This window comes from Mirounga leonina, unplaced genomic scaffold (assembly GCF_011800145.1).
Source record: "Mirounga leonina isolate KUSES-001 unplaced genomic scaffold, KU_Mleo_1.0 Mir_129, whole genome shotgun sequence".
In the NCBI taxonomy this organism is placed as follows: domain Eukaryota; kingdom Metazoa; phylum Chordata; class Mammalia; order Carnivora; family Phocidae; genus Mirounga; species Mirounga leonina.
Window position 1 is genome coordinate 20,034,416 of NW_023270323.1, and position 23,617 is coordinate 20,058,032.

The window sequence follows — 23,617 nt, forward strand, 5'->3', positions numbered from 1 at the left end:
AGTCTCTTTTTCTTTAATTGTAAAATAGGGATACTAATACCTATATTATAGGTATGCTATAAATGTTCAATTTATGTTCAATTATGTTCAACTGACATAATAGAAAGCCCCTGGTAGTCTTGCCTATTTTAAGCAATTTCATAGCAGACAATATTTAAAATGTTTTTCTTTACCAGTTTAATGTTAATTTTGCCAGCCACTGAATATATTTATATGGGTTATACATATACGTATTATACATTAACTTCTAAAAATAGTCTAAATATTTATTCTTCCCCTGAATTCAGTATCCTCACTTCCACAGAACAAGACATCCATGAAAAACCCCTTCTTATGCTATAATTTCTAGCATTTTCACCAAGCATGCTGGGAGTTCTCTCTGAAAGGTATTGTGTAACGAAAATACTCAAAGCAGCACACTGATTTTCACAGAATAGCTTCAGGGGTCACTGCCATACACAGAATGTCAACAATTAGGAAAAATAAGCCCAGGGAAGGCCCTGAATACAGCATCTTTACCACTTTCTGAGGCTGCCTTACTGGGTCACTCCACACTATTTTCTGATGAACAGGAACAAATTATCTTATGCTCCGTCAACTCCAATTTTTATGGTCTGAGCAACTCAGGGCTGAGAAAGCTTGGACTGAGACAAGAAACAGGTGAAATGAACATTTAATCTTCAGCCCTCCAAAGCTCTCTCTGTCAACCATTAAATAATGCTAACTAAGAATTCCTGGGGAAATTTAGCAGATCATTCAATTCTTTGTTCTATAATCTCCTTCCAGGATGTTATGCCTGTTATTTTTACTGATAAAGTCCTCTACACAGGCAGAAACTTGGGCCTATTACTGCAGTTATTTTTGATGCATTTACTGAGGAACTATATTCTTTGCTGAATGTACAATACAAAAATGAATAAGGCACGAGAACTTTTATGGTACCACAAGGTATCTTCTCATTACAAGAGCCTAAGATAAATGGGAATGCAGAAAGCTAGTCCTCCTAACTCTGCCCAGGCGAGGGGAAAGCAGAGGGGCCTGGAGAGTCTTGGAGGATGAGTAGTGCAGAAGGTGGGAAGAGGCCAGGAGAAAGGCATTTACATGAGGCGCAAAGACAGAGTGTGAAAGAAGGGGATATATGGTGCCAACAGCAGATTATGGAAAGAAAGGCATCAAATCATGGAGAGACACACATGCCATCCCGGCAAGGTGAGCCTTCATCCTGAAAACAACAATATGGAAAGGCATTTTTGCAGAAATGAGAGGGAAGAAAACAGATTCAGCCTAATAGTTTTTTCCTTTCGAAAACCTTTTACCCCAATAAAAAGGCCCTTTATTTCTACAGTTTAGTTCTATTTTAAGAACTAGAGTAAAGCACTCAAATTTTAAAGTAATAGTCAAAGGGGCCTGAAATGCCAGAAGTGAATTTCTAACTAACTTTCTAGTTCAAAGTAGTACAGAAAAAAATCACATTTCCAAGTTGCTGTTTGTGATGGCTCTTTAGTTGTATTTATTCAGCTGTGGTGCACTAAGATCTTTACGAATCACGAATTTTGTAGAGTTTGGCTTTCTCCAATTGACTGGATTTGGGGTGGGTTTCTGTTTTCTAGTTTCTCAAGAAAAATGAGCATGCATATATTTATTAATAATTTCCTTGGGGGCGCCTGGGTGGCTCAGTCGTTAAGCGTCTGCCTTCAGCTCAGGTCATGATCCCAGAGTCCTGGGATCGAGCCCCGCATCGGGCTCCCTGCTTCGCGGGAAGCCTGCTTCTCCCTCTCCCACTCCCCCTGCTTGTGTTCCCTCTCTTGCTGTGTCTCTCTCTGTCAAATAAATAAATAAAATCTTTAAAATAATAATAATAATAATAATAATTTCCTTGTTGCCTAAATTCAAAAGATTTATGTTATCTGGTCAGGGGTCTCAAATATGATTCAGAGGTCATAGCATCCTTCAAATAAATTTTCCCCTACTAGAGTTATGCACAAATGTTTCTTATTTTATACTTATTTTTGTAATCACCAAAATGCTAAAATGCTACTGCTTTTACAAAAGTTGTTTTGACAAAGCCAATATTCAGTGGATTCAATTCAGAAAACTAGAAGAAAAAGTCTAAAGTTTATGACATTTCTTTCTGTGGGCCCATTTGCTTCCTGCCTACCACCAGCCCCCACCCAAATCACAATTAGGGTTCAATTACAGTAACAGGACAATGTTTTCAAGAGTCTCAGATCCTCAACTCAGGGTGCAGTATTAATATAACTGCATATCAAACTATTGTGCTGTTGACCAAGACTGAGAATGAAAATCGCTCCCATTCCAACTTGCTTCTGTGGGCCTGAAAAATCAGAAACAAATCCAGCATCTGACTTGAGTTTGGTCGTCTTTTCTTCAAGACCCAAGGAAGGCTTTTCAAGCCAAATAAAGCATGTAGAAGGAAAACTGCTCCACGTATGCACATGGAGCTTTCAATTCCACATTTCTCAGTAAAAACGCTTCAGCATAACAATGTTTGAGCAGGATAAATTGAGAAGGGCTAAATGGTGGATGACCATGGAAATGACAAAAGTGTCATTAGAAGAATAGGAAGCTACCTCAATACTCATCACCCTTTTGCTCAAACTACTATCTTAAATCATATGAAACTACCGTTTTTGTAGTTCAGAAACAGCTGAAATCAACTATTTCACGTGGTTCAACCCACCAATAGGAAACTCTGCAGAAGGGTAATAAATTGCCACATTTTCCTGTGGAATATCTAATTGGCTTTTTGCTTTCTAAAAAATAGCATGGAAGAGTAGGCTTTTGGAAAGAAGCATATCAAAACTCACATAAAAACAGCAACAGGGGGCACCTGGGTGGCTCAGTAGGTTGAGCATCTGCCTTTAGCTCAAGTCATGATCTTGGGGTCCTGGGATCAGGCCGCGTCCAGGCTCCCTGCTCAGCCTGCTTCTCCCTTTCCTCCCATCTCTCTCTCGCTATCTCTCTCTCTCAAATAAATAAATAAAATCTTAAAAAAAAAAAACAGCAACAGAAATTTTATCAATAAAAAACAAAGACAAGCTAAATCAACCTCCAGGAAGATCTTTTGTAAATATTTGGTTTACTAAACATCTGACTTCTTTGTTTTTCTGAGAGACTCTCCAATTGTCACAAATAATTCCTGGGAGACACATTTTCCCACACGCAGGAAGAAAAGAGGAAAACAAGTGAGAGGGCTGGACAGGGAAGAGCTAATGAGAACTTTCAGTCTCAGCTGAACTCCCCAGGCCTCGGTTTCCTCACCTCAAAGGAAGGCCCTGGATTGGGTGACCTCTGAAGTGCCTCCTCGCTCTAGAACTAACAATTTATTGGGATTTGGTAACAGACCCTATTTTACCCATCTCCACTTGCATTTTACATCATCCTACTGCCAAACTCATAAATAATTTCACAGCCTGTAAGGAACAGTCATTAACTGTCATTGGACCTAAACCAAGAAGAAAAAAAATCCAACCCGTTCACTATATATAGCACATGTTTTTGCAAAGGGACATTGGCACTGGGCCCCACACACTTTATAGAGTCCCTCCTGCTCTCTGTGCTGTGGGCCCTAGACTCCACACAGGGTCCTGCTTCTCCCAATCTGATCTCCTACAGCACAAACCTGCTTGGAGATACCCTGTTAAGGAAACAAATTTCTAGTTTCGATACTGCCCTCAAACAATCTAGACGTTTTCATAGCAGAGTTCAAGTAAATCCTTCACTTCTGTTTTAAAAACAAGCACATTTTCTACAAAAAGCACTTTACTTATTCAAATGTTAAAGCATTTAAAAAGACATACCAAAAAAAAAAAAGTTAATGGTTTCTTTATTCAAATACAAGAAAAATAAATGAATTATTTTCAATGGAACTCAGATTGCAAACTGGCAGTCTCAGCCCATGAACATGTTTATGTGGCCCACACAGTATTTTAAAAATATTTGACTTAACTGCCAACATTTTCAGATGGGGAAATTTCACCTCAAACTCTAAATGTCCATTCCACGTTCTGAAAAACTGAAAACTCTGGCACCACTGAGGTCCTCATTTTGCCAGGCAGAGCTAAGAGGCGGCGCACATTGGCCCATTCAATACCAGTTTAACCGAAGAATCCGAGGGTTGTCCTTCTTGGTACTTTTTTCCCCTCCAATAAATGAGCCAAATAATGAAGCTCATCCTGGTCAAAGATGGTTTATGTTATTTCTCTCCCTTAGTATTTTACCATGCCATAAATAATTTAATCCAGAACCAAATTGGGGCCTATGAAAGCTGTGATAAGCCATTGATCATTAACTATTTTAAAGAGAATATATAAGGTAAACCTCTATTTCTTATTAATGTGATGGCTACATCAAGTTTAGCATTTTTTCTAACTGTAATAAAGTGTAAGCATTGAGACCTAGGTTACATGAATTTATTTTCTTTTTCAAGATGTGTTATTGCGGGATTTAAATTTGAATTTTTTCAAAATCTATAAATTTAATACAAAGAAAAAAAAACCTGCTACTCATACTAATTTTTTACCCTCTTTGCTGAAAACAGGTCCAGTACTTTCCTAATCAGGTCACAGTCATTTTACAAGCCTTAATAGTTTCTTGTCTTTACCCTTCATGAAAAGGACAGTGAGTGTGATTTGACAAAACATCTCCCTAAATCTTGTTCTTAGCCCTAACGTGGATTCAAATATTTCCTGTCAAGTGGAGATAAGAAAGTTCATTTCAAAGGAGTATTATTTGCAAAAAATGGCATAAATCCTGAGTTGCAGCAACATTAACACGTAGGGTATTAACCAACTATTCACTATATCTAGGAACCATGCAAAAAAAGTAAATTGGACTAAGTTGCAATGTAGATGATGAGATTAGACGTAGCCCTTCCTTCTCTCCCAGGAATGTGGTTAACAAAAGTCCAAGGGAACACAAAGGGCAGACTCTATTGGAGACTTGACCATGGAAAAGGAATGGCATCCTGTTGCAACAGTAGGCTTGCAGTTGTTCAGAATGTTGCTGAAATTTTTAATAGCTCTTATTCTAAAGCATATCATCTTTTTCCATCAATAAAACAGCTGAGCCAAGGCCTGGGAGCATTTCTGATGATACAAGTACCTTTTACCATCACAAATTCATTCCCCTTAAATCCTGAGATCCTAAGTAGAGTTCCAAATTTAGAATATACATATTCTGCAGTCTATCATGAGGAAGAAAATCATTATTAGCTCCTAAATCCAACTACAAAAGCGCAGTAACAATTCTTGCTTTATGCTGTGAAGTAAAAATGCACTTTTAAATACCACTGATGCAAGCATTATTTCCTGCAATGTGTCTACATGACCAAAATGTGCTTGCTACAGGGTAGGTTTCTTTTATAAACAGAAATACAGAAAGTAAACAGGCATTTCCTATAAAAATGTACACCAGTAACGGACATAAATTCTCAAAAGAGAAAAATTTTACGTTAATTACAAAAAACATTTCTCTCCAACAAGAGTATCTGCAATACCTCAAATAGACTTAGAAAAAAAAAACATGTCTGCTCTAAAAGAGGTTCTAAGAGTCTGCCGTTTTAAAAAGTGGGTAGGAGACTTAGTTCTGCAGGTTTTACCTCAGCCAGTCAGCTGATCTGGCAAGTGTGGTATGACCAAGTGCTGGACCACTCAAGGGGAGCTCAAAACAAGCTGCTACTCGCTGGAATTAAGCATTCTGAGGAGACTGGGCTAAAACCAAAAATAAACCTCAGTTTGCTTTCTTTCTTTCTTTTTTTTTTTTTTAAAAGATTTTTATTTATTTGACAGAGAGAGACACAGCGAGAGAGGGAACACAAGCAGGGGGAGTGGGAGAGGGAGAAGCAGGCTTCCCGCGGAGCAGGGAGCCCGATGCGGGGCTCGATCCCAGGACCCTGGGATCATGACCCGAGCAGAAGGCAGACACTTAACGACTGAGCCACCCAGGCGCCCCTCTCAGTTTGCTTTCCACCTTTAAAGATGCTATGACTCTATAACACTGCTGGCATTCAATGAAGCTCAATGATAAAAAATGCGTATGAATGTTTAAATTATCCATGAACCCAAAGTTCAATAAAAGCACACGTAAGCGAGCTTGGTGCAGTAACTGTTCCATCTATGGGCTCATGCTTAGCATTTCATGATGATGATGATGATGGGGATAAAATACCTCAAACACATAGAATATCACTCATCTATAGACTCATTACCTATCTTTGTCAAACCATAAATTTTACCATCCATACACTTGAAGGCTTTTTTTTTTTTTTTTTAAAGTCACAAAGCCACCTGAAAATCCCTGAATACCTCTTTCTGATGCCATGCTCCTCCTAACCCCGAGGTCACCAGCTTAGCTCTTAAAATGAGATCAGGCTGTGCCTGGGATTTATTTCAAAATAGTTTGGGGGGTTGAGGGGTGCCTGGCTGGCTCAGTTGGTACAGCGTGTGACTCTTGATCTCAGGGTTGTAAGTTCAAGCAGTTGGGTATAGAGATTACTTTAAAAATAAAATCTTGGGGCGCCTGGGTGGCTCAGCTGGTTAAGCCTCTGCCTTCGGCTCAGGTCACGATCCCAGGGTCCTGGGATTGAGTCCCACATCAGGCTCCCTGCTCAGCGGGGAGCCTGCTTCTCCCTCTCCCTCTGCCGCTCCCCCAGCTTGCGCTCTCTGGCTCTCGCTCTGTCAAATAAATAAATAAAATCTTAAAAATAAATAAAATAAAATAAAAATCTTAAAAAACAAACAAAATAGGGGCACCTGGGTGGCTCAGTCATTAAGCATCTACCTTCAGCTCAGGTCATGATCCAAGGGTCCTGGGATCGAGCCCCACATCGGGCTCCCTGCTTGGCTGAAAGCCTGCTTCTCTCTCTCCCACTCCCCCTGCTTGTGTTCTTGCTCTCGCTATCTCTCTCTGTGTGTCAAATAAATAAATAAAATCTTTAAAAAAGCAAACAAAACAAATTGGGGGGTTTGGGGTGGGGAGAAAAAAGGAGAAAGAGATGACGTAAGATTGGCCTAGGTGGTGGGATAGGTTTCATTATACCTTCTCTCCTGTGTATGGTTTGGAATTTTTCTTAATAAAAAAGTTTTCTAAAAAATGAGAGGGGTGCCTGGGTGGCTCAGTCATTAAGCTTCTGCCTTCAGCTCAGGTCATGATCCCAAAGTCCTAGGATCGAGCCCCGCATCGGGCTCCCTGCTCAGCGGAAGCCTGCTTCTCCCTCTCCCACTCCCCCTGCTTGTGCTCCCTCTCTCGCTCGCTCTGTCAAATAAATAAAAAAATATTTTAAAAAATGAGAAAGAAATATCAGATTATAAATACTTCTAGACCATAACTCCTAAAGCTAACTATCCCATATGGTAGCCACTAGCTACATGTGGCTATTTAAATTTAAACACACATTAATTATAATTAAACAAGATAAAAAATCTAACTCTATGGTTGCACAAGCCCCATTTCAAGTGTTCAATAGCCACATACAGCTGGTGGCTACCATACTGGACAATGCAGTAATAGAACATTTCCATCATCTCAGAAAAGTTCTGACAGCATTATTCTGCAGACTACAGTGGTCTCTCCATTTGGAAAGAAGGTATAAACAATAGTTAGAAGACTTGACCTTAAGATCATTACTGTTTATCTTGGGCAAGTGCGAGTCCTGATCCATCAAATAAGAGCTGAAGGGGTTGGGTTCAAGAACAATATCTAACCAAACTATCTCACAAGAAAATCATGAACATCAGTGTTTACCCACTGAAATCTAATCACCAGGAAACTGTGTGGAATTGCACACCTTCAATTAGGACATCACTGCAGTAGGTGCAAGGAGTTCAGCGGCAAAGCCAATGTGCAAATTAGCAACAACATTCCAAGTGTATAAAGACAAAAAAAAAAAAGAAAAAAAGAAACCTGAAAAATAATTCCAGTTTAGTTTGAGAAATGGAGAAATCATATGCTTCAGTATTCAATTTTTTAAGTTTTCTCCTCCCACTCCCTTTATTTTGGAATAAAATAAAAAACAAAAACAAAAAAACTAAGGACTAGATAAGGCATTTAAAACAAAGAGGTATGTAACATACAATCACATCATTACAACAGGAGGAGGTACAGTCCTATATTGCTCACCCCTACAAAAAGTCAGACCAAACTTCAGAGTGAGAGCAAAGGTAACAAATTTTGGGAAAATTGGACAATGAATTTTTTTGGCTTGTGGTGTTTCCAAGCATGTCCCCTACATTATTAGAAAATGCCTCTGGGATAGGCTCAAAGTGAAGAGATGATGTGAACAACTCCAATGAGTTGAAGAATTCTCAGGCAGATACTTAAATTAATCTGGGCCCTTAAAATTGCTCAATATTATTAATTCACTAAAAGTTGCTTCAAAAAATTTTACCTCATTTTTTTCCTGTCTATTCAGTGTAAGCTACAAAATTTCTCTTTTTCAAAAAGAGTTTTAAACTTTGGCCCAAGTTCACAGTTCATGTATCAAAAACATATTTCCCCCATACACTCTGTATCTAGTTTCTAGATTATAAAATATGTAATTGACTTGAAATGGGTACATTAAAGAAGTTACAGAACAAAGTACAAAGTAGGGGTTATATACTCAGAGACAAGCACTTCCATCCAGAGTTTGGGTTCCACTCCAAGAAGTAGAAATGAAAATTATAGAAAAGATTACATGACGTATCCAGTTTTCTTCTTTTCTGAGCCTAACTTTTTTTTTTTAAGATTTTATTTATTTATTTGAGAGAGAGACTGAGATAGAGAGAGCATGAGAGGGGGGAGGGTCAGAGGGAGAAGCAGACCCCCCGCTGAGCAGGGAGCCTGATGCGGGACTCGATCCCGGGACTCCAGGATCATGACCTGAGCCGAAGGCAGTCGCCTAACCAACTGAGCCACCCAGGCGCCCTCTGAGCCTAACTTTTGACAACAGTTTGAAGTCTTCCCTCCTACAAGTACTAAGACCCTGATTAAAGAAAGATCAGTTTGTTCTCAGCATATTTTTTTTTAAAGATTTTATTTATTTATTCGACAGAGAGAGACACAGTGAGAGAGGGAACACAAGCTGGGGGAGAGGGAGAGGGAGAAGCAGGCTTCCCGCTGAGCAGGGAGACCGATGCGGGGCTCGATCCCAGGACCCTGGGATCATGACCTGAGCCGAAGGCAGACGCTTAATGACTGAGCTACCCAGGTGCCCCCTCAGCATATTTTTTTTAAGTCCAAAGTAATTTGGTATGTTACAAAGTAACATTCATGCTCCCTCATTTGCATAAGGTAAAAGAGCCCCAAAAAGGAAACAAGGTGTCTTCATCAAAATGCAGGGTCCTTAGACAAGGGCTTACATGCAAGCAGTTATTTGCAGAAGTGATCCAAAAGAACAGGAGTGGAGACTAAGAAGGATAAAACAGGAAAGGAGGCACAGCCACCCTAAATGTATATATTCGGAGCTAATCACCCCTGTGGACTGGGGCTGGGGCCCATGTGGGACCCTCTGAGGAGCCATATACATTGTGCCTCAGAATTGTCAAAGTTAGTGACAAAAGAGAGAAATACTTGTCCACCAGCTTCCATCCTCCACCAGGCAAGTGTTGGCCCATGGGATGGAAACATTCTTGGACATCCAGATGTGCACATAGGTCAAAATAACTAGGCAGAACCCAGGTGACTACAGCAGGGAAGTCTGGGGCAGAAAGCTATAGATACGTGGTCTACACCTGCCTGAAATTCACATAGCAACAGCATGAATTAAAAGGTGGACTGAGAGAAAGTGGGCTGGCACAAGTCTTATCCAAAGGACCAATTTTTACTCAGTCATATGTTTATTAATGGGGGGGGTGCACAACAGTCTCTTCCCTTAAATCTGATAACATAGGCTAAGAATGCATGAATGTAGTCAAGGCTAGCAGAACAAATGCTTGTGGTAATGAGAGATTTTTTAAAAAACATTCACAACTATATTTGATCATCCCTATTTGTTTTAAATAGGAGCTTAAAGAAAGTGGGGGTGGTGCAGAGACGCCAGAACACTAAGGGTGACACACAAGTGTTGCAGGGGATCACTGCCGCAGGAATTCAGAGAGGGAAAAATTACCAAAAACTTGGATTGGCAAGTCAAGGCTTCAAGGAGAGGGTAGACTGGATCTGTGCCTCCAAGGTGTGCTCTGATTAGAAAAAGGAAGGACTGCATTTCAGGTGGGTGAGAGGAGAAGGGGCAAATGCTCACTCCCTAGCTGGGATGGGGTGGGTTGGCAGTTCTGCTTGGATCCCAGTCTTTGGTATAAAGTCATTATTATTTCCATATTCATTTCCTTTTTATTGAGGATGAATGTTTCATGCATCACTGCAAATACTTTGTGTCTTATTTAATCCTATAAATGTTTGAGGAAGGTACTATTATTATTTTACAGCTAACAAATGGGAGGTACACAAGGTAAGTAACTTGCCTAAGGTCACAAAGGTGGTTAAGTGGCAGAGCTGATACTCTAGAACTCAAGCAGTCTGGCTCCAGAGCCTATGTTCTTAACCAAAATGTGATATAGTACTACTACTTCTCAGCGACAGAAAACAAAGCAAGGAAAAGAAGGGTGCCATCTGATGCATCTGCATTTAAGAACAGATGGGCTGGGAAAGGACAGATTTGGAAGCATCCCAAGGGAAATAATTCTGTCAAGCAGCTGGAAGTCCTAATGGCCTCAAAACCATTTCCCAGAGAGTACAGTCCCAGAGCTGGGGCCACCACAGAACAGCACAGAGGTCTTTCAGGTCACCAACCAACCCTTACTTAGTGAGGATGCTACTGGAAGCTCATTGTGAGTGAACAATAGGAATAATCACATCCTCTGCCTTCAATTCATCCTAGCTGCTTAACACACTCTTTCTCATCATTCTATCATGTCCAACTGGAATCAGAGTAGGACAAAGGCAGTGAAAAAAATCATTATGGACTGGGAACAATATTAAAAAATAATAAAGACCTTTGGCTCTAAAGTAGATGCCCTAACTAGGATGGTATAATGAAGTCTTAGGATTCAAAATGTTTCCTGCCCTCTGTAGAAGAGGATTTCCTTCCCCATCCCATGGCCCTCAAGCTTGGTCAAGTGACTGACAGAGCCACTCTTTGCAGGACTATCCATCTCATCTTGTTGAACTTAGGAGTGACAATTTACTTTGGCCAATGAAGTTTGTGTAGAAGTAAGTGATCCATGTAAGAATTTGAGAGTTCAGGGTTCAGTATCTTTTTCCTCTGCCACCAGACTGGCAAGGTCCAGATAGAGGACCTAGATCCTAGGGTCAATACAGCAAGGAGATCTCAGAGGATAGAACAAAGAACAAAGGGTGAGAAAAAAACCTTTGCTGTGTAAGCCACCAAAATTTGGGACCAATGTATTACCTGAGCAAAATGTAGTCTAAAAAACCGACACAACCGGTAGATCTGTATGTATGTTGGTCTAAGAGCCTTGGCTCTAAAGCCTAGCCCCCCCAGTAGCTGGCCGTACCACATCACATTAGGTAAATGTTAGCTTCTTTGTTCCTCAGTTTTCTTGTCTATGTTACTTCTTGGGAATTTTGTTAAGGATAAAATAAGATAAATATCTTGGCAGTGATTTAAATAGAAATTTAAAAATCAAGATGCCAAGAAGGCTTTCTGTGCACAGAGGTTTTTAGGGTTGTTTTTTTTTTTAACTGTATTATAGTTGATATACAATGCTACATTAGTTTCAGGTACACATCACAGTGATTCAACAGCTCCGTACATTAAGCTATGCTTACCGTAAATGCAATTCCCATCTGTCACCACAGAACACCATTACAATATTATTGGCTATATTCCCCATGCGGCACGTTTCATCCCTGTGACCTATCCACTCTGAAATTGGAAGTCTGCACCTCAACTCTGTCACCTATTTTGCCCATCCCCCCACCCCCTCCCCTCTGGTAACCACCGGTTTGTTCTCTGTATTTACAACTCTGGTTTTTTGTGTGTTCATTCATCTTGTTTTTTAGATTCCACATAAGTGAAACCATATGGTATTTGTCTTTCTCTGATGACTTATTTCACTTAGTATAACACCTTCTAGGTCCATCCATGTTGTCACAAATAGTAAGATCTCATTCTTTTTTATGGCTGAATAATGCTCCACTGTATATATATGCCACATATCCTTTACCCATCCATTTATCAGTGGACACTTAAGTTGCTTCCATATTTTGCCTACTGCAAATAATGCTGCAATAAACTTAAGGGTGCATATATCTTTTCGAATTACCATATTTATTTTCTCTGGGTAAATACCCAATAGTGGAATTACTGGATCATATAGTATTTCTATTTTTAATTTTTTGAGGAACCTCCATACTGTTTTCCACAGTGGTTGCACCAATTTACATTCCCGGCAACAGTGCATGAAGGTTCATGAAGGTTCCTTTTTCTCTGTATCCTTGCCAATACTTGTTATTTCTTGTTGTTTTGATACTAGCCATTTTGAGAGGTGTCAAGTAATACCTCATTGTGGTTTTGATTTGCATATCCTTATGATTAGTGATGTGAGTATCTTTTCATGTGTCTGTTGGTCATCTGCATGTCTTCTTGGAAAAATATCTTTTCAGGTCCTCTGTCCATTTTTTAATTGGGTCTTTTTTTTTTTTTCTTTCTTTTTGCTGTTGAGTTGTGTAAGTTCTTTATATATTTTGGATATTAACCCCTTATCAGCTATTTAATTTGTACATATATTCTGCCATTCAGCAGGCTGCCTTTTAGTTTTGTTGATGGTTTCCTTTGCTATGCAAAAGATTTTATTTTGGTATAGTCCCAACAGTTTACTTTCGCTTTTCTTTCCTTTGCCTTTAAGAGACATATCTAGAAAACTGCTGCTAAGGTCAATGTCCAAGAGATTACTGCTTGTTTTCTTTAAAGAGTTTTATGGTTTCAGGTCTTACATTTAGGTCCTTAATCCATTTTGAATTTATTTTTGTGTATAGTATAAGAAAGTGGTCCAGTTTCATTCTTTTGCAAGTAGCTGTCTGGTTTTCTTAACACCATTTATTGAGAAGATTGTCTTTTCCCCATTGTATATTCTTGCCTCCTTTGTCATAGATTAACTGGCCATATAAGTGTGGGTTTATTTCTGGGTTCTCTATCCTGTTCCATTGATCTGTGTCTATGTTTGTGTCAGTACCATAATGTCTTAATTACCATAACTTTGTAGTATATCTTGAAATCTGGGATTGTGATACCCCCAGCTTTGTTCTTCTTTCTCAAGCCTGCCCTGGCTATTTGGGGTGTTTTGTGATTCCATACAACTTTTAGGATTATTTGTTCTAGTTCTGTGAAAAATACTACTGGTATCTTGATAGGGATTGCACTCAATCTATAGATTGCTTTGTGTAGTATGGATGTTTTGACAATATTAATTCTTCCAATCCATGAGCATGGTATATCTTTCCATTTGCGTCATCTTCAACTTCTTTCATCGTTTACATTCTTTTTTTTTTTTTTTTTTTTAATTTGAGACAGAGAGAATGAGAGAGAGCACATGAGATGGGGAAGGGTCAGAGGGAGAAGCAGACTCCCTGCCGAGCAGGGAGCCCGATGCGGGACTCGATCCTGGGACTCCAGGATCATGACCTGAGCCGAAGGCAGTCGCTTAACCAACTGAGCCACCCAGGCGCCCCTCAACTTCTTTCATCTTTTAAAAAAATTAAAAAATCAAGATGCTGAGCAGGCTTTCTGTGCACAGAGGGTTTTGGTTAAGCCTTTTTCTTTCAACAGCAGGTCTGAGTAAATTTAATGGGCACACTTAATGAGACTCACAAAATTTATATTGACATAAAAACGATACACAAAGGGATGAAGTGAATGAAAGAGGTGTTAAGTCTTAAGAAAACCCCGGCTTTTAACAGACTTTTTTCCTACTTTCATAGTATCCAAAGGGTTTTTAATTTTCTTTATGGAGAACACTGATTGACACTTGCAGTCCAAGATAGGAGGAGTCCTGCCATTTTCCTACCCTTCAGAACTCAGTCACTTCAATGTTTAAGAAAACGAGAATTTGTAGTTCCACATCGAGGAAGGCCTCAATATAGAAGACTAGACAGAGGAAGACCTATGTTGGGAATGTTGTCACTGGACCCCACCTCCTCTTTGTGTGCTTTCTCAGTCTTCACTTCCTCTATTCTTAAGGGTGCAATTTGGTCATGAAAGGAATCAACTCTGCTGTCCTTTTTCATTTCGCCTCTATTCTATTGAATCCTAAAGAATTCATACTCTACAGACTTTCAAGGTCTTCTATCAACCAATTCCAAGAATCTGGAGATTTCCTAAGTTGGGGCAAAGGGGTGCATAGGATATAAAATATTTTAAAAACTGTGTAGAAAATACACACGTCTTCAATAATGCACTGCATGATCTGTTCTCCCCCCACCTGCCTAGACTCACATCTGTCCACTCTCCCTACCCCACCCTGAATGCTGATGTCATAGCTGGATTTTCTTAAGAGGCTCCGCCTCACACCCAGAGCTTTGCACATGCTATTCCCCTGGCTTGGCACACTTTTCTACCTCACCTTTCTTACTCATCCTTTTGCTTCCTCACTCATCCTACTGCTTACTCATCCTTCCAAGAAATTTAAAGAGCAGCAGGGATGGCATCTCAAATACTCAACATCATAACTTCAGCACCTGCTAAGAGAAAGAATGGAAAAAATATCCGATGAAGCAGATGGATTAGGAAGCTAAGAATGTTGTTGATATGTTTAGGTTGTTGGGGGTTGTTTTGTTTTTCAATTTCTAAGCTATCTGTATTATTGTGATTCTACTTCTATAAGAAAAAATTATGAAATCATAAATTCATCCCGAAGTAATGTTACTTAATTATCAAAACAAACAGGTACACTTTTTTTTTTTTTGCAGACATAATTCCCTTATAATTAATACTTGCTAGAGAATGGAGTTTGACCTTATTTATAATTATATCAACATTCCCAGAGGCTGAACACCACAGGCATATGGGTGTATTATCATTACAAAATGTCTTTACTTCACAAGTAGTTTTAAATTTTAGCTATGAAGGTCAGTTACCAGAACCAAATTTGTTCTTAACAAGTAGAATTTTTACATCTATTCAATCAAAGAGTCTCTTACAACTTTCTGGGCCTATTCATTTGCAGATAGTAGAAACTGTAACTGGGTTCTTCACATCATGCATGCACATGTGATGCCCATCTTCATACACTGTCCAATTTCTTTAGGATAAAAGGTGTGACTCACAGCAGGGCCACATAGATGAGGAAGCTCATGAGGTGGATGGAGATCACTTCCTCAACACATCTTCCCTTTCATCTCCTCAGGGTCCAGCACAAGGCCCTTTACTGGGAACATCTCAGCTTTTCTTTTCCAGCCTCCAGCTGCCAGCTCAGCTCTTCTCAGAGGCCTACACTTTATGTTGTGTTATATGTATTTTTATCACAATTTTTAAAATGCAGAAAAAAAAAAGGAGGGGGGCATGAACAAAGCTTCTTCCTGTCGGGTACCAAAGACATTCTTTTTGGAGCATGAAGCCTTTTCAACCTCTTCACCTCAGCCTGCGCCCTCCATCAACACATCACACTCAATCCCACACGGTCATAGTTCAGCAGGGGGAGAGAATGCATCCACACAGGTCAGCTTCCTGAACCCTTTGACTTGAACAAGGCACTCACACTCACTGGCATAGATCCTAAAAAAGATGGTTCTAATGCCTTGGTTCCAATTATATAAGGGTACAGACTCCTGATTTCTACCTCAGATCAGGCCTATGATGATGCAAATTTGATTTCGTATCACCCAGGAAATTCTTTTTAGAAGCCTGTCTCTATCACCTTAGCCCAGGTATTGTTTTTATGTTTTACAGTGGTTGCATTGATGGGCTGAGTGGGTCAGAGGTGGTACTGTTTAGTTGAAGAGAGTTTTCTGTCAGTCTGGATTTAAAAAACAGCAACAACAACAAAGGGGGCTGTCAATTAAATTGTAAAGTAGGTCTCCTTGGGGAACAGGATAGAAGCTTTAGATCTTCTGGGTCTTTGCTTAAATAATGGTTCTTCTTCACTGACCCCAGTTAAGACAGGTCTAACTAGCACTATGAAAGACAGTTTTCAATAAATTATATAAAATCCAACAAAGCCCCTACCCACCCCACCCCCAATCAAGTTTAAGGTCCTATAAAGAGAAACCCTGGCATAGAAAGTTCTGATTGTAGCCTGCCCCACACGGAGTCTAAACCCAAAGATCATTATCAGCTGTGGCATCATCAATGGATATAAACACTAGGTCTTCTGGCAATCAATCAAAGTAGGACAACCAAATCATTCATTCCTTTGTCTGGATACAAATACAGGGTGGCCCCTTTGAAAGCACTAAGCATCTGGTTCCTACGTTATATGAGTGTCCAAACAGACAGGGTCTACCAGGCACACAGTTTGGTTTCTAAGTTGCAGTTTATACGAGATAGGTTATGCTCACCTGTGTAAATCTCACACAGTCGATGAAAATACACTAACAGTCTAGGAGCTCTTATATCAGGATGGTGGGAAATGGGTAGTTTCGTTCTTTTAATCAATTCCGTGGGTCTGTTTTTCATTGTCATGTAAACATATCATTTTTAAAGAAGATATTTTAAAAGATAAAATCTATAGCTTTCAAAAGATTTAAGGAGAGATTACTGTACCTCAAACACTTCCTTCATTCTTTAATAATTGCTTATAGAGCCTCAATGTGTATCATTTATACCACTTACTAAAGAGTTTTTTTTTTTTTAAACTCCCCCCTAGATGACAGCCCCTTTATCATTTAGATTGCCACCCCCTGGACATTTCTTAGCTCCATTAATCTTTCTCCAGGTAGAAAAGAGCCAAAGCCCTCCACACGGAGGGCTACAACCTCAAGATGTAACTGGCAATTTTATAACAAGGAAAAATAACATTTCATTGTCAGTCCCCACCCTCCTGCTGAAAACAGACCATATCTTCAGGAACTGTCTATGATTCCCAGACAAGATCTTTACCTGCATCATAATTGTTGACTCAGCAACAGGCACATAATTTCCTTTCTCCCTAAATGGCTTACATACTCCACTGAAGCTCATCACTTTAATACACATGGACACTAAATCTCAAAAAATAAAAGCTCCAGGTAAACAGAGAATTTTCTCTCTTGTCCACTGCTGTAACCCTGGCTCCTAGTACAGTACCTAGCATACAAGAGGTGCTCAATTAATAGTTTTACATGAGTGAATGAACTTGGCTTTCCATTTCTTTTGGCTCAAGAGATAAAAGAACAATTAAACGTGTTTCTTGAAGGATATCATGGAAACTCTCCACAACCGGAAAAGTTTAAATACATACCTTCTGTTAGGGATAAAGTAGGAAATATTTCTACATTGGGAAAAAGGCTGAACCAAATAACCTCTTTAAGTTCCTTTCACCTCCTCGACTCTGTAACTTGAACATCACACCTTAAGAGAGAGTGGATCAGCTATATAAAGCCTGATTCCCAGGTAGAGCAAATTACCATGCTCTGTTTAAAATAAAAATAATAGCTGCCCTGGGACTTGGATGCAAAAATACTAACTCATTCAAAATGTGGACACATCCCTAGGGGAGAAATGCTCTTGCTAATCATTAGTTACATTCTGGGAACAGCAGATGCGCTTCAGGGTCTTCTCAGAGCCAAGCACCAAGACCATCCACGAGAAAATGGAGAAGCTAGGGGTTGAGATGAGAACAGAAATAAACAGTATCATGCTAAACTGAAGCCTCTGTGTTTTCCAGCCAACAAATCCATTTAAGAAACATCTGAATTGAGGGCACCTGGGTGGCTCAGTTGGTTAAGCTACTGCCTTCGGCTCAGGTCATGATCCTGGAGTCCCAGGATCAAGTCCCACATCGGGCTCCCTGCTCAGCGGGGGTCTGCTTCTCCCTCTGACCCTCCTCCCTCTCGTGCTGTCTCTCATTCTCTCTCTCAAATAAATAAATAAAATCTTAAAAAAAAAAAGAAACATCTGAATTGAACCTTAAGGTTTAAATGGTTATAACTGAATATAACCACTTCATAAGACAGAAAATACTGCATCTGACATAGAAGGACTTTTCTCCAGTAAAATCTCGTATTTACCTAGGACGTCACACTAAGACGTTCAAGTTTAAGAAAACCTAAAATTATGAGAGCAAATTATTCTAATTGAACTTTCCTTCGATCTGGATGGGAGAGGCAGTTTATAGGGAAAGGAGTCTGTTCATGTTTTCCTAAACAACTTAAAAAAGTCTAATTCTATACGAGTAACTAGGGAAACTCCAAATCAATTTTGGAGTGATTCCTTTCTCTCAACACACCCTTCCATTTGTTCAAATCAGAGAACAGATAAAGGAATAGGAGGGGCAGAGGATTCTAGAATGAAAGATGTAGTGTTGATCCCTTGGAGCTGGGTTTGGAGAAATATTCTGCCTTCACCGGGATTGTTTTGAAGACATAACTACAGGCACCACAGTTAAAACAAGAGCTGAATGAACAAAGTGAAACAATTCAACAATTCCTTGGAAATGTATGAAAAGATTTTTCAACTCTGTAGTCAACTCTTGATCACTCATACCACAACTCAGTCCCAAAAAAGTCTTCTGTTTTTAACTGTAATTTAATCTTAATTCCAGTGACAACAGGGAATGTGCAGAGAAAGCAGTTACCTCCTCTGTACACATACACTTTTAAAAATCTCCTCTATTATTTGAATAAGAGAGGTCTTACACAAGAATTCTGTGGGATTAAGCTCACATCTGGTTGGCAGACCTGGTGTTGGATATGATCATGGCCGCACAGCTAAATCTTAAATCCACATACTGTTCCCATTTAACTGACATATATGAACTAACTAATTTATAGAAAATGTGCAGCAAATTATTTATTCCACCTCCCCCAGGCCTCAAGAATGCACCAGCAATAGGCGTTACTGAACACTACCCCTCCCCCGAATTTGCATTCCCAGACGCTCTCCAATTATCTAAAGTAGATACTGTTATTTTAGTTATCGGAATCTGTGCCCTGGAAATAAGTATAGTGTGGGTACGGGGGAGAGAGGTGGGAGTAATTTAATCAGATAAACTTGACCTTTCTGGGCCTCAATTTCCTCACCAGCAAAATAAAGGGATTAGCACAGCCTATGTAAATTCCCTCTGTAACAACAATCCACGACCACTAATTATCAAGAGCACAATTTGTGTGCAAGAGGAGACCTGAATTCTTAAGCGTATGTCATTAAATATTAGGGTATCAAACGCTTAAAAGACGCACAGTTACACTTCAATATGACCACAGTACATTGTCACTGCGAAGAACATCTTTGAAAACACCTCGGCAGCAGAGCCACCAAACCGCGTTAGAACAAGCCCCGCGAACTTCCCCGGGCGAGGTGGGGGCAGGGGCGGCAAAAGGCGCCAGTATCTGGAGAGGACCTAGAGGAAGACCTGGGAATCAGGGCACAGCCTTGCATTCCCGGGACTTCAGAGCCTCCAGTATCTCTGTAAGACTTTCATGCCTAACTACAAGACCTCTGAAGCCACCACCTGCAGCTACCCAGTTGTGGCAAGGAGATGAGAAAAGGAAAAGGGGATGGTAGAGCGGGAAAAACCTCGCTAGAGGCGCCCCCAATACCAGCGGTGAGAAAGTGGACTTTGAACATCGACAAAGAAATGGGGAAAGAGAAAGAGGACTCCGCCTTTCCCACCCGGCTCTGCTCCTTTCAGTAAAAAGGAACCGCCGCCGCCCCTTCCCCCCCCCCCCCCCCGCATTTCACTCGGGGATGCGGAGCACCGACTGAAACCGCACCCTCAAAGTCCGGCTCCGAGTCGCGAACTGTCTTGCACCCCAGCAGGCGCGGCCCCTGTCCGGCCCGCGAACTCGGGGCGGGGGCATCCCCTCGATCCGAGCCGCCGGGCACCCGGGTCTCCACGCACCCGCCCTCCCTTCCTCTTCCTCGCGCCCCCGCCTCCTCGGTTCGCCACCCCTGGTCTTCCAACCGCAGAGCATTTTAATACTTCCACCCACCACGACAAGGGGGCCTTGTGAAAACTTTGTGTGTGTATCTAGGGCTTTTGTCCACATCCTGGGCAGGGCCGGGTCAGCCGGGTGGGTGCCTGGGGGCGTCTGAGATCTCACAATGCACTGGGGAAGCCACCATGGAAATCCCACCCTTTTATTTTTGACCCGCTTCTACAGCCGTGTGACAGCGCGCTCGGGCGAACAATTCCCATGCCCTGGTAGCCCCCTCGGCGAGGGGGAGCCGGGAGGAAACCCCCGCTCTCGGCGCCTGTCTCGACTGTCACGAGAGGAAAGGTGTGCTCGCGGAGAGGGAGGCAGGCAGACGAGAAACACCATGGCTAAAAGAATCCCTTTAAAGGGAAAATAGGAAAGGGGTCCTTTCTCTCCCACATCTCCGGAACCGGGGCGCGACTAGGCGATACACTGTTGCATCACGTAGTAGACCAGCCAGTCTCTGGTCTCCTAGCCCTCCCCTCAGCTCCAGACTCGCGCCCAATCTCATGCGCACACCCACAGCCGCCACCATCCGGAGCCCCCGCCCGGGCCCCCGTATTCCCCGCCGGCACCCGCCCGAAAGCGGGGACCACCCAGCGCCGGAGGAGCAGCCCGCAAGGGAAGCGAGGCCCCAGCACTCACAGACGGTCTCCCCACGGCCACGGCCATCGCGGCTGCGGCTCCGACTCCGGCTGCGCCTGGGTGCTCTCCGCCAACACTGGCTGACGCTTCGGCTCCGGCTCCGGCTCCGGCTCGCCTCCCCCGCGCCTCCCTCGCGGCTGCGCTCTGCTAGCACCCGGCTACCGCTCGCAGCCAGCAGCATCTGCTCCCCCCACGCCGCCGCCCCTCCCGCTTTATTAGAGCAACATGGCCACCCGCCTGGAAGGGACCATTTGCTTCGCTAGGAAGGGGTGTGAGTCTGCGCGCCGGGGCTGAGGCCGTGGGAGGGGGGATGACGCGCGGGCCTCCAGCCGGGGTCAGCCGGCCCAGGCCGCCGGGCTCGTCCTCCGCGAAAGTAGCCGTGGGCCCCCAGACGACCCTCTCCGGTGCCACCGAGACTCCCCCAGCCTGTACTCTGGCCGCCACCCCCCGCTCCACCACGTGCTGGAGTCCGAGTAAAATCCTGGGCGCGGAGGTCCCAGCCTCGGGTCCCGCCACGCGCTTCACGTTGCGGACAGCTGGCGAGGCTGCGGAGAGGTTGAAGGGACAGTGGGGCAAGACAGGTCCGCGGGGACATCATCTCGCGGAAAGTTAGCCCAGGGCAGGCACGCTTCACCCGGAGGAACCGGTTTGGAAGGGCTGCGGGCCACCAGGGAGAGCGGTGGGCGACGGAGGTGGGGCCGGGCAGACCCTCCCCCCTCCCCCGTCCCCCGAGGGAAGCGTGGCCCTTCCTCAGTTCTTCTCTTCATAAGGGAGAGACCAAAAGGCAGGCGGCTGGAAGCTGTCGCCGTAGCGTGCGGCGGGGTGGGGGATCACAGTGGAGAGGAAGAGGCCATAGTAGTCGCTGCTGCGGACAACCCGACCGCTGCCGGCTGGAGAGGAAGCAAAGAACGCCCCCGCTGGAGAATTAACGCAGCTGTTGGCCGCCCTAGAGCGTGGGGCCGAGGTCTTCCCCGGGTGTAACGAGAGCTCGTTGGTCACACGTGGGGGCTCAGCCGACCTTCTCTGATTGCTGGAGACAGACCCGCAGACGCGGAGGCGCGCGGGCGGGATTGCGGCTGGGGGCGCGGCGACCGCGCCAGGCGGGGGCGACTCCGGGCGCGTGGGGCTGGGAATCTCCGCTGTGGGGAAGGACTTTTGCAGCAGATGCTGGGGCGTTACTGCGTGTCTGTGTGGCGAGCAGAATGGCAGGGTCCTGGCGCGTGCTGGGTGGCGAGGGGTGCCGGAGGTGCTGTAGATTGCCGCGGCCCCTCGTGGAGCGGGAGAGGCGGCCCGCGGGGACAAGGCGACTGAAGATAGCAGCGGGTCGGGGGTGGCGAGCCAGTTGGATGGGAGCGCGGGAAAATGTGGTGAGGCGGTGAAGCGCCGTGATCAGCCCACGCGATTACGCCCTCGGGGAAAACCTGGGCCTCTTGAATTAGGTGAAAGACAAACCGCCTCTTGAGATTGAGGCGCCTCAGAGTCTGACCCAAGACCGAGCGCCCAGGTTTCTCCCGGCCTTGCGTCTGCCTCTCTGTCCCCAGCGGGCCGCGGGTCCGAACGCGCCGCCTTTGGCTAAGGCTGAGTGGGCTCCGGGCTAGGGTCCGGCTGCTGCGAAGCAGACGCTGGGTCGCGGGCGGAAGGGTTGAGGGGCTCCGGCTGAGAAGCCGGTGAAAGTACTCTCGTGAAAGAAAGATGCGGGCCTCTGAATGGGGACCTGTTCGGTGTGTGGGCGGGCCCAGCCTTGCAGAGCACGAACCTCATCAGTTTCGACCAGTATCTGCCCCCGCTAGGCTTCAGATTTGAAGACGAGGACCAACATTTATGTCAAGACTGCACTAGGCATTAAGTGTTGAATTAAGATTTCCATGTGGATGGGTGGTAGGCAAAGGGAAGGGGAAGGGAGATATACTTTGATCTGCTGCTCTCTGTATATGGCCATTTTGTTCCTTCTCCCTTAGGGCGGGTGAGACCACAGCACTGCCTACGGACAGGAGGTCTCATGTAAACCCTGTGAAAACACCGCTCCTCACGTTGCCAACCGGATGAAAGGGCAATGGGAGACCAGCTCTCCATTTTGTGTTCTTTTGACCAGACCCGATGGCAGGATTTAATTAATTTTTTTTAATTTTTATTTAAGTCCTTCGTTTGTAAATGTTTATGTTGAAAACCTCTGATTAGATTAGAAGAATATGAACTCCCTGCTTTTGTGGGTAGGTTAGTTTACTCTCATCACAAAAGCCTAAAGTCACTTATTTCAAACATGTCATCTGTTTGAGGAAAACCTTTTAGGACAAAATCATCAAAATTTACCCCACTTCGGCCTGAATTTTTTCACTGACAAGTAGCGATGCCTTAAATTCCCTCCTCCTTGTTTTTTATTTGTTTATTTTGGCAGGTAGGCATAAATATATTTAATAAAAATACAATTTAATTACTTTTGGCCAAGGAAGGCTAGTTCAGAATGTCATTTCTCATTATGAAGTTATTTAAATATCATTCTAAAACCAGACTACCTAGGTTCAAAAATCCTGGCTTTAGGGATGCCTGGGTGGCTCAGTCGGTTAAGCATCTGCCTTTGGATCAGGTCATGATCCTCGCCTCCTGGGATTGAGCCCCTTATTCCCCATCCAGCTCCTTGCTCAGCGGGGAGCCTGCTTCTCCCTTTCCCTATGCTCCTCCCCCTGCTTGTGCTATATCTGTGTGTCAAATAAATACATAAAATCTTAAAAAAAAAAAATCCTGGCGTTACCACTTCATAACTATGTGACCTTGGGCAAGTTACTAACCTTTCAGCACTTTAAGTTTCTCATCTTAAAATCTGTTTAATGATAGTTCCTCCCTAATACAGTTGGTAAGGGATTAGATTACCTTTTTAGACTACCTCTGTGCCCAGCACTGTGGT

At 43.1% G+C, this 23,617-nt stretch overlaps 1 protein-coding gene and 1 pseudogene across 5 annotated transcripts in view; both read right to left on the bottom strand.

Moving 5' to 3' along the window:
- SEPTIN11 (septin 11) overlaps positions 1-20,826 on the bottom strand; it is a 143,027-nt gene extending 122,201 nt beyond the window's left edge. For all 5 annotated transcript variants that reach the window (XR_004679196.1, XR_004679195.1, XM_035004729.1 and 2 more), the window contains exon 1: positions 20,716-20,826. Coding sequence is in view for 3 of the 5 variants with exons in the window: in XM_035004729.1 (XP_034860620.1) it covers positions 20,716-20,742 (27 nt within the window). In the remaining 2 variants the exon portion in view is untranslated. The remainder of the gene's footprint in view (positions 1-20,715) is intronic.
- Positions 14,251-17,894, bottom strand: LOC118010425 (annotated as a pseudogene).
- Positions 20,827-23,617: the final 2,791 nt, after the last annotated feature.